General features: G+C 44.8%; 1 protein-coding gene across 8 annotated transcripts in view; it reads right to left on the bottom strand.

The window, feature by feature from the left end:
* The window catches only part of akap13b (A-kinase anchoring protein 13b), a 97,418-nt gene that overhangs the window by 31,373 nt on the left and 53,949 nt on the right, over window positions 1-12,096 (bottom strand). For all 8 annotated transcript variants that reach the window (XM_014124442.3, XM_014124440.3, XM_014124441.3 and 5 more), the window contains exon 9: window positions 921-1,008. In XM_014124442.3, the coding sequence (XP_013979917.3) occupies window positions 921-1,008 (88 nt within the window). The remainder of the gene's footprint in view (window positions 1-920; window positions 1,009-12,096) is intronic.

Here is a 12,096-nt window from a genome sequence, read left to right as displayed (position 1 = left end):
GACTGGAAGCGTCTAAAAGGGAGGGGACAAAGATACAGAGATGCTAAGGACAATGCAGTGATATGGATACTTTTTAAGCGATGATGGCAACTGATCTCTGCACAGATGTGAACACTAGTCTAATTCCTATGACATAAGGTATTTTCTTCAAACTGATCTCGCACAGATGTGAACACTATCTTCTTCAGACATCACAGGTGGTAGGGTTGCACAACATGTACAACATGCTAACCTAGTCTACAGGTACGAGATACATTGATTGATACTTTGGGGACACATGGTACAGTAGGGACAGAAGTTCAGATGAAAGCAGGTCCATGCCATCCCCATCTTATCTGAATCAATGACCTTACCATTTTAAGCCTTTCACTACTCTTACAGAGCCCTGCTCTCTTCTCTATAGTACATCTCAATCCTCTGAAATGAAGTTACAACCTGGTCTTTCCAACTGAGATCTTCCAGAAATCAAATTATATTCTGACAAGTGCTCTTCCATGATCCAAGCAAGGACCTCCATACCCCTGACAACCCTCCTAATCATAATTTCTGCTCTTCTCTCTCATATATCACCTGTATGATAACTGACTGCCTGGCAGAAATAAACTCAGCATTGGTCATGCCATGCCTGGTATTGGTCAATACAAATTATTCTGACAAGCTGCCTGGAAGACACAGAGTTCTTTTACTCTGCTGTCCCCATAGGAGAACCCTTTTTGGTTCCAGATTGAACCCTTTTGGGTTCCATGTAGAATACTCTGTGGAAAGGGTGCAAATGGAACCCAAAAAGGGTTCTACCTGGAACCACAAGGGTTCTACCTAGAACAGAAAATGGTTCTTCAAAGGGTGCTCCTATGGAGACAGCCGAAGAACCCTTTAACGTTCTAGATAGCACCTTTTTTCATCATCATATTTTGACTTACCTGTGGATTCTGTGATGGTGGTCTTCACCTGTAATGTAGGATCAGTGCAGGGCTGGACAGGGTAGAATGTCTCCTTCTCTCTGTGGATCTAGAAACAAAAATACATTTGGGATCAACAAGACCGAACTTATACAACAGATGTCTTTAGTAAAGTAGCGGTAAGCATATTTTTGGGGTGGAGAAACAAAATGACTACTGAATATACACCAACCGCAAGTTTTCTACGTATTTTCTATTTTCATAAACCTAAGAACCTGAGAAGAATTCCTAGTATTCTCAACCATGCTGCCTTGGCAGGTTGGTGTTATAGAACAGTCAGACGATATACAATAGTATTAGTCTCAGGACATTAATATTGATGGCCTCTACTTTGGAAGACCCAAACCTACCACAGAACACAGAAGACCTACCACAGAACACAGAAAACCTACCACAGAACACAGAAGACCTACCACAGAACACAGAAGACCTACCACAGAACACAGAAGACCTATCACAGAAAACCTACCACAGAACACAGAAGACCTACCACAGAACACAGAAGACCTACCACAGAACACAGCAGACCTACCACAGAACACAGCAGACCTACCACAGAACACAGCAGACCTACCACAGAACACATAAGACCTACCACAGAACACAGAAGACCTACCACAGAACACAGACGACCTACCACAGAACACAGAAGACCTATCACAGAACACAGAAGACCTATCACAGAAAACCTACCACAGAACACAGAAGACCTACCACAATACACAGAAGACCTACCACAAAAGACCTACCACAGAACACCTACCACAGAACACAGCAGACCTACCACAGAACACAGCAGACCTACCACAGAACACAGCTTTGCATAGAAGGAGAAGAAAATACATTCTTGCAGGTAGAGAAAATCTAATCACGTGAATGAAAGACCATAAACAGTGGGACTGTGCCTCGATCTGACTCACCAGGCCCACATCTGGCCTATACCCTGGGCCCAGGTCTGCTACACTCAGCCTTCAGTAGGCTCTCTCTCTCTGTGTCTGGAACTGGCTGTGCTGAGCTCTAGCTGCTGCTCACCATACGTGTTGCTGCTGGGAACTTGGACTGGGAGTCGGAGAGGAATTCTGCCCACATGTAAACATCAGGCCTGATTGACATTCAGCTGACAGCTGCTAGCAGTCTGAGGCTCTAGGCCACACTGGGCACTCAGGGAGCGGTTGTTGTGGGGGCTTAAGTGTCTTGCTCAAGGGCACAACAGCAGGCAATGGCATCTAGACGGACCCAGGATTCAAACTGTCAACCCTCAGGTTGCTGGCTCGCCTCTCTGACCGCTGGGCTACCTGCCGCCTCATGATCAGTGTTCATTGCTCAGATGGCAGTAAGAACAGAATGGAGGAGGAAGAACACCACCCAACCCTCAGATTAAAACAGAGTGAACAGAGAAGAACTATTACTTTTTCTAGTAGATTCCCTTATTAAAACCCCAAAACAATAGTTGACCACACTTCTCTAACAGCAACAACCACACTTCTCTAACTACAACAACCACACTTCTCTAACGACAACAACCACACTTCTCTAATGACAACAACCACACTTCTCTAATTACAACAACTACACTTCTATTACTACAACAACCACACTTCTCTAACTACAACAACCACACTTCTCTAACTACAACAACCACACTTCTCTAACTACAACAACCACACTTCTCTAACTACAACAACCACACTTCTCTAACTACAACAACTACACTTCTCTAACTACAACAACCACACTTCTATTACTACAACAACTACACTTCTCTAACTACAACAACTACACTTCTCTAACTACAACAACTACACTTCTCTAACTACAACAACTACACTTCTCTAACTACAACAACTACACTTCTCTAACTACAACAACCGCACTTCTCTAACTACAACAACCGCACTTCTCTAACTACAACAACTGCACTTCTCTAACTACAACAACTGCACTTCTCTAACTACAACAACTGCACTTCTCTAACTACAACAACTGCACTTCTCTAACTACAACAGCTACACTTCTCTAACTACAACAGCTACACTTCTCTAACTACAACAAGCACACTTCTCTAACTACAACAAGCACACTTCTCTAACTACAACAAGCACACTTCTCTAACTACAACAAGCACACTTCTCTAATGACAACAACCACACTTCTCTAATTACAACAACTACACTTCTATTACTACAACAACTGCACTTCTCTAACTACAACAACCACACTTCTCTAACTACAACAACCACACTTCTCTAACTACAACAACCACACTTCTCTAACTACAACAACCACACTTCTCTAACTACAACAACCACACTTCTCTAACTACAACAAGCATACTTCTCTAACTACAACTACAACAACTACACCTCTCCAGCTACAACAACCACACTTCTCTAACTACAACAACCACACTTCTCTAACTACAACAAACGCACTTCTCTAACTACAACTACTGCACTTCTCAAACTACAACTACTGCACTTCTCAAACTACAACTACACCTCTCTAACTACAACAACTACACCTCTCTAACTACAACAACTACACCTCTCTAACTACAACAACTACACCTCTCTAACTACAACAACTACACCTCTCTAACTACAACTACACCTCTAACTACAACTACACCTCTCTAACTACAACAACCACACTTCTCTAACTACAACTACACCTCTCTAACTACAACAACCACACTTCTCTAACTACAACAACGACACTTCTCTAACAACAACAATTACACTTCTCCAGGGAGGGGTTTATTGAGAACTTGGCCATGGAGACTTCCATGAGGACAGAGAGTAGATTCATACAGCCCACCGTCTGTTCCTCATCATCCATCATCAGCACCAGACATCACACCCATTGGCAGACCACTCATCATGTGATCAGGTCGCCAACTACAGAGCCAATCCTCCCACGTCTTGTACATGTGTTCATGTACGTGTGTTTGTAATAAGTGTGTATGTGTGTGTGTGCCTGCTTGCGTGTGAGTGTGTTTACATGAGTACATATGCGAATGCACTCGTGCATGCAAGTGTGACTGCGTGTGTGTGTGTGTGTGTGTGTGTGTGTGTGTGTGTGTGTGTGTGTATGTTGAGGTGTTTGTGTGTGTATCCAGGAAATTCTCCCCTCACATACACACACACACACGGCTGCTGATACATGGCCTTATTGTTCCGCCCCTGCTCAGAGGGACAGGGTCTCAGTGTCGTGACACAGGGGGGGTGGGCGTCGCCCCTCTCTGTGTCCGTCCAATCACACACAGCTGCTGCTGCTCAGAACCGGGCCAGGGGAACAATACGGACACGTGACCTAGAGATACTGTCCTCTCAGACCACACAATGGCTTTGTCACAATACACAACCCATGGTCAGATAGACAGACGACCCACGGTCACATCTCAACATGTTTTTATCACTTACAGATTACCCACATCAGGACATAAGCATGGTTTATCACAAAACTTTAATTAAGGCCTTTACCATTCCTATATTGTCTATAGATGGCCTTAGTGTTGACTAGGCTTGTTGAGGTATACTGTATATACAGTATACTGGGGTATTTGGAAAATGTAAATACCGTCAAAACTGTTTCTTTTAAGTTTTTAAATACATTTGAATATTTGTAGCTACTTTTTAAGTTATTACCCGCAGTCAACTTGTGCAATACCTTAGGCGATAAAGCAGATTTCGTTCTTCATTTCACCTGTCACAAATATTATAAAGCTTACTGTAGTTCCCCAGTTGAGCCAGTCACGTGTCTGTTTGTAAATAGCACAACGGGAGAAAGCGTTAGCGTAACGGGAGAAAGCGTTAGCTTTAGCACAACGGGAGAACGTCCATAGTGTTCTATATCTATTGGCGAGTCTCTTGTGCAGAGCGCAGGAGGTGATGAAGTTACAATTGTGCTGTACGCAATTCACAACTAAATGTTTGCCATCAGATGTCTTATAATGGCTTTCTGCCAGAAGTCAAAAACCTCTGGATCAGTTCTCTCTACAGTTGCCATTTTTTCCCTGTGCTTCCTTCTAGTGTTTTTTTCCTTCAGAAAAGCATACATCACAACTTTGTTAATTTGCACAATTTCACTTTCGCTTGTAAATATCCCCACTCACCAAAAATTACATTTGGTAGCTACAAGCTATGCTTATATATAACTTTACGAGTTGGATTTGCCTGTCTTTGCATTTAGGTTATGTTCGTTTTCGCTCGTTAGCATTTAGCTAACAGCGTATACGTGATTTTGCAATTGGTTTGCGCTAATTTTCAGAGCAACTGTAATCAAGAGATATCGAATACAGAACACATAAACCTCAGGAGGTAGCTCAGTATATCTTCGCTCCGAAGGCTCAAACAGACACTACTCAAACAGACTTGTAGGTTACGGGGTCAAAAATGACGAAGTATAAAATTCTAGTTCACTGTCTATTTGGTTTCCACCACCAAGAAAAGAAAGCTCAAGAAGGTTGGGATCTTTTTGTTATAGTGGAAATATATCAGTCAGTCAGTTATCTGTCTGGACTAAACGGTTTCGCAGACAGAGGGGCCGGAGAATGAAACAGACAGTACAATGGAACCATTAGGAAACCCTGAACAAAGGATCCATTGGTTACTATGATTTATGACCTGACGATTAAGTTATGGAGTAATTCCATTGCTTTCTTGAGCAATAAAGACAAGTGCACTGACGTTCATTATTGGTGACAACTGACTTGATGGCAGAACTGATTGAGTCTTGTAAAAGTTAATTATATTTAAAAGCCTTAAACTCATTAAAGACCGTACGCATTTTTGTTATGTGTGCGTAAGAGAGAGAGAGAGAGAGAGAGAGAGAGAGAGAGAGAGAGAGAGAGAGAGAGAGAGAGAGTGGTAGGAATGGGAGAGAGAAGGAGTGGGAGAGAGAACAAAGTATATGTGTACATGTCTCTCTTCTGTAGGGAATGTGAAAACATGTGGATTTCCCCAGGCTTGTGGTTAATTGTCTTTCCCCCACTAGTAGAATGTGGGGGCAGGGGGCTTCTTTACCAGGGTTCTGTACAGTCTTGAAGTGGCTAGTGGACAATGCACAAGGCCTCATTGATGGGCCTGCCTACAGCCCAGTGCAGCACTGAGCAGCCTCTGTGTGCCCTGCAGCGCTGGGCGGAGGGAGAACACTACACTCTTATCCTCCAGAAGCCCAGCAGACACACACACCAGACAAACACATGTAACGTACAATATAGAACATGTGTACATATCATACACAACATGTTCAGGTACGGACACATTTCCCTTCTTATCCAACAATGGATAATAGTTTGTTCGAATCTATTTTATTCTATTCTACAATTGTCACTGGTACAAACGTAGATGAGCGCATGCATTTATATAGTAGATCAGTCTCCTGCGCTGCCTAGTAGATCAGTCTCCTGCGCTGCCTAGTAGATCAGTCTCCTGCGCTGCCTAGTAGATCAGCCTCCTGCGCTGCCTAGATCAGTCTCCTGCGCTGCCTAGTAGATCAGCCTCCTGCGCTGCCTAGTAGATCAGTCTCCTGCGCTGCCTAGTAGATCAGTCTCCTGCGCTGCCTAGTAGATCAGTCTCCTGCGCTGCCTAGTAGATCAGCCTCCTGCGCTGCCTAGTAGATCAGTCTCCTGCGCTGCCTAGTAGATCAGTCTCCTGCGCTGCCTAGTAGATCAGTCTCCTGCGCTGCCTAGTAGATCAGCCTCCTGCGCTGCCTAGTAGATCAGTCTCCTGCGCTGCCTAGTAGATCAGTCTCCTGCGCTGCCTAGTAGATCAGTCTCCTGCGCTGCCTAGTAGATCAGTCTCCTGCGCTGCCTAGTAGATCAGTCTCCTGCGCTGCCTAGTAGATCAGTCTCCTGCGCTGCCTAGTAGATCAGCCTCCTGCGCTGCCTAGTAGATCAGTCTCCTGCGCTGCCTAGTAGATCAGTCTCCTGCGCTGCCTGGGAAAAGGAGATGATCAGCTATAAATGGATACATGTGGGTGGAGAAGGAAGTCACTGGTGAAAATAAACCCAATATAAGGAATGGCAGACTTCAGACTTGCACTTTCCACAGTGACAGCCAATGTCTGGCATGACTCAGAGGCACAGCAAGGGAGAGGAATGTCCTTGGAGAGAGCTACATTTAAGTGCTTTGCTACAGTACTTACAGTGCAGACAGAAACAACAACACTGCCAAGCTTAATTTAGGCCCAAACAATCAAAACACGCCCTTGGAATAGGTGGAGTTATTCTGAAGCAGAGACATAGCTGGAGAAAAACATTTCATGCATGTTTTCTCCCAGGAGTTGGACTCGAGAGACGCTCTGCCCTGGTCTATCTGTCACCAAGTTCACTCTGCCCTCCTCGCCCTTCAGGGAACACGGCACACAGCCTGAGAGGGAGAACCAAGGCTAAGGAAGGGGAGATTTGATCTGACCACAATTCCTCTTCATTTTGGGGGTGGAATTGCAATAGGGCCATCTAATATGGACCATCTTGTCTATTCCCTTTGAAATCTAACAAACCTGTGCATAATGACATCCTTTAGGAAGAAGTCATCTCTTAAGCAGATCCCTTCCCCTCTGTATTGAAGCCATCCAAATCTAGTCCAGCATCATGCCTGTCCAAAACTAGTCTGGCCTGGGTTCTGACACCCAGAGATGATGGAGAGCAGAGGGGAGAATTCCCAGGTTCCATGCCCAAAGATAGAGCCTGACGCCTGGCCCCAGAGATGCAGCCTGGCCTCTTATCACAAACCTCAAATCCACAGGCCACTCTACTCTGTCCAAGCGCTCCAAACATGCTCTGCTGTTCTGCTTTGGTCTGGGCTCTCTCAGATACAGATACAGTGCCCTTCCTTACAAGTACACACACACACATATTTATATACATATACATATATATATTTATATACATATATATATACATATATACACACACACACACACACACACACACACACACACACACACACACACACACACACACACACACACACACACACACACACACACATACATACATACATACATACATACATATATATATATATATATATATTCACCAACCCAGAGCCCACATTCCACTGGAATTCCAGCGCTGTTCCCAGTCCCACCCAGCTAAAGCACAGAGAGATGCTCAAAGTGGTGGTGAAGAGATGCTGAAAATATGACTTAAAACCTGAGTGGTTAGGTGGAGCACTGATCTGAAACACCTCCCTTGCCTTATGCTGAAAGCACCGCCGTTCCATTGTGTTTTCGCAGAAAACAAATTCAGGGTTTTCCTGAGTTCGGAGCTTGTAGCTGTGTGTCTCTGTGGAGAAACAGGACCTGATCGAACGAATCTGTTGAGCTAGATGAGGCAGGCTTTGACGTGATACTTGAGGAAAAACCGATCACAATCAGATATGGTGCCACTAGCAACAGACAACATTTGGAGACAGAACACAGACAGAGGAATTTACACAAGGTTTACATAAATTATATACAATCCCCACACGCACAGACAGCAGAATATGCATCACATTCAGAATCCTAGCATTGTATTCCGTGACTCACATTTTGCACACAGACGAAGTGTCATCCAAAGTAAACAGAGGGAAAAAGAGATTGAGAGGAGGAGGGAGCGAGAGGAGACAGAGAAAGAAAGAGAGAGAGGGAGAAAGAGGGACAGAGGAAATGAGAGAAAGAAAGAGAGAGAGAAAGAGGGAGAGAAAGAAAGAAAGAGAAAGAGAGAGAGAGAGAGAGAAAGAGAGAGAGAAGAGCATGGACCTATTCCTGAGATCTGGCCAGCAGGCCTTCATTCTCCATCCAAAGACAAAGTCCACCCTGAGAGCACACTCCTCAAGGCTGCCAGTGAGCCCACCTACTAACTGCTCACAAACACTCCACACATACTGAGCACACACTGAAGAACGGCTAACAATTAGACACATCCGGACAAATACTAATACACACAAAGAGAGTAAATGACTCTCTTTGTGGTGACAGTCATCTTCCCAGTGTAGATGTGAAATCTCAGTTGTTACCACACGGATACAGCAGAGAAGAAAAGCTAGATGAAAACCCGTCACGAAATTTGCTAAGAAAACCTACAGCCCGTTTTTTTTCTCTCTTCCATGACCACATCCACAGGCATAGAGCGCTCCCTCACACATGTGGCAAGTAAAAAGATTCTCTGTCCATTCGTACCTTTATCAAAACGACATCCACTGTTCTCTCCCCCTTTCCACGCAGACTATACCTCCGCTTGTGTCGCTCATACATCTTTCCAGGCAGTGAAAAGTAGTGGTTATTAACAGAAAGGCGCTAGATTCCAACATGAAGCTCAGGCTTGTGGAGTCCTTTGTGAAGTTTGGGGAAAATGAGCAACTCTTCCCACATCTGCTCGCAGAACCAGCCCCTCAGTCTGACCCTCCCTTCTTTTCCTTCTCCCTCTCTCACACACACTCCTCCCTCCTCTCCTCTCTTTCACTGCCGTTTTTTTTCTTCTCTCCTTTCCCCTATTCATCTCTTTCCATTTTCTGCTAAATTTCAACTCCTCTTATCCTCTCTTCAATCTGCATCTATTTCCTCCCCCCCCCCCCCCCCGTTTCTCCGTGTGGCGACGAGTTGAACCGCTGTACCCAGTGGGTGCTGTGATGCTGAGCGGCAGGGAGAGAGTGTCTATGGAAACAGGCTAAGGCAGCCAGCCATGAGAGAAGCCACTGTGATGCACGACCTGCATACTGGCTGGCTCCAGAAGACGGATGCTCTCCTACACACTGTGCAGCGAGGAGGAAAAGATAAGATAAACTCTGACTAGAGACATTATCAACTGCCGTTGCTTGTCCCATAGGTTTGATGTAATAACACTACTAATAAGGACAATACCTTTAGGAATTCAAATCATACGTCTTCTATCTTTACTTAAGTAGAAACATGGTCCTCGTGATCAAAAACACCCCAAGCATATCGCTTAGAATTGGAATCTCCATGCATGTAACATGTTCTCAAACCCTGGGTGCAGAAGCAGAGGAGAATGCAGAAGTGTTCGCTGTGTGAAAGACTTGAGCAGGGGGAAAACAAACTCCACATCTGCAGACAGTCATCAATGGAACGGACAAACAGTTGGAACCATGGCAACCATTACAAACTGTCCACATGACGTGCGCACACACAGAGAGAAAGAGAGAGAGAGGGGTAGAGAGAGAGGGGAAAGAGAGACAGAGAGAGAGAGAGAGAGAGAGAGAGAGAGAGAGAGAGAGAGAGAGAGAGAGAGAGAGAGAGAGAGAGAGAGAGAGAGAGAGAGAGAGAGAGAGAAAGAGAGGGTTGGGGCTCCTTCGGTCCTAACACGTCTGGGCAGCTGAGTGGAACAAAACACAACCCCTGGAAACAAGAGCAACTTGCCCCAATTCCTACTATTCCCCAGGGCACACGGCTTGTAACATTATGAGAGGAAAACAACAGACCCAGATACATGACATGCTAATCATGTTTAGGGGATTTTTCTTGAATGGCAATTCTCATTGGTTAAAACCACTACGGGGGGGGTTGATCAACACTTCTTGATTTCCTCTAGCCTCTCTTTGTGCTAACCAAGGACTGGCTTCTATTGTCATGCTGTACAACCACTATGCATACCACAACAAACTCTCAACACACGTCTACAGTAAATAACAACCTATTCCAAACAGTTAAGAATGCAGAAATCACATCAAAGTCTCTGATAGCAACCTAAAATGTGGCTGTATGACAAAATGTCAATAAGTGTACCATGTTACGTGCTGCCTACTCAGTAAACATAGTGGCGTGTGGGTGCTACTCCACTGAGAGAAGGATCAATGGACATAAAAGGCTGTGGGTCAGGGTGAGTTGAGAGAGGTGGTGGAGGGGAGAGGGGGGCTCCGTGAAGGGCCCCGATGCATACAAACACAGAAGGTCTGAGACTGGGCACCTATGGAGTTCTGGGCAGGTATCGGACCTGTAGTCAACAAGACCTAGGTAGAGAGAGAGAGAGAGAGAGAGAGAGAGAGAGAGAGAGAGAGGAACAAACTGCACGGATGCGTGTGTCCTCATATCCTGCTGTACAACTACAGAGGAAGGGGAAGAGAAACCAGAGAGGAGGATGAATGGGTAAAGAGACACACAGACGGCCAGACCCACCCTAGTCAGGTTCAGTGAGCGATGAACAGACTCACTGAAGAATTCACTGCAACCAGCTACCCCCCTGCTTTCCCCCAAACCAAACAATATGGAGGAACATTTTATTTTAATCCTTTTATGCACTGAGCAGCCGCAGGACCTACAGTGGCCAGGCAGCCCAATCCGCTGCAGTAGGGAAGAGTGGCAGATTTATAACAGTCTCATCATGGTTGGTTTGGTAACCTGTGAAAACTCAAAAATCATAAACCAACACAATTCCTGACTAGAATGCAGGCTGTCAAGAACGCCTCTGCAAGATTAAGACAGGCAATATATTACTGAACCAAACTTTCTGGCAAAAATATTTTTTTTAATGTAATCTGTATTTTTCTTGTTAACAGTTTGAAATGCAGTACACATCGGGAGGTAGTTATACCAGAACACAACACTAGGGGGTGCCTGAGGACACACAGAGCTGGCAGGAACATTCATTATGGTTTTGGCAGGCAGCAGAAGCAGTCTGTCCGTCTTTCAGGACTTCCTCCTTTCCTGGCTGCTCTCTGCAGTACTCACAGTTCTGTTTTACGAAGATTACTCAACTGTACCTCAATCAAACTCATTGGCACTAAATGCTGTGTTGCATCATACAAATAAATTAACCAAACATTCTGCATCACATTTTATAGCAATGTAATGTCCATACTAATTCTGAACTGTAGTACTCTACGTTGTTTTGTGTACATTCTCCATTTATCGTTGAAAACTTCGGCCATCAAACACGTTCAAACAGACCTCTGGTGCCGAGTCTATCGACCAAAATCCGGCTCCAGTTGATGTTAGACTGCCCTCTACTGGCGACTAACGTTAGCACCAAATTCTTATTCCATGCAGCTCCTCCACTCTGTAGCAGCTCACAGGTTGTCTCTGACAGGTTGTCATAATCAGCGAGGCAGACACCAATGACGTGATTCCATCAACAGAACAATGAGGAACACTGCTGGATCAAACTGAATTAGACTGAAAGGATCTGCGAAAT

Source organism: Salmo salar, chromosome 10 (genome assembly GCF_965601325.2).
Source record: "Salmo salar chromosome 10, fSalSal1, whole genome shotgun sequence".
Lineage (NCBI taxonomy): Eukaryota > Metazoa > Chordata > Actinopteri > Salmoniformes > Salmonidae > Salmo > Salmo salar.
Note: the sequence above shows the minus strand (reverse complement) of the source record. Positions and strands in the feature narration are given on the sequence as shown.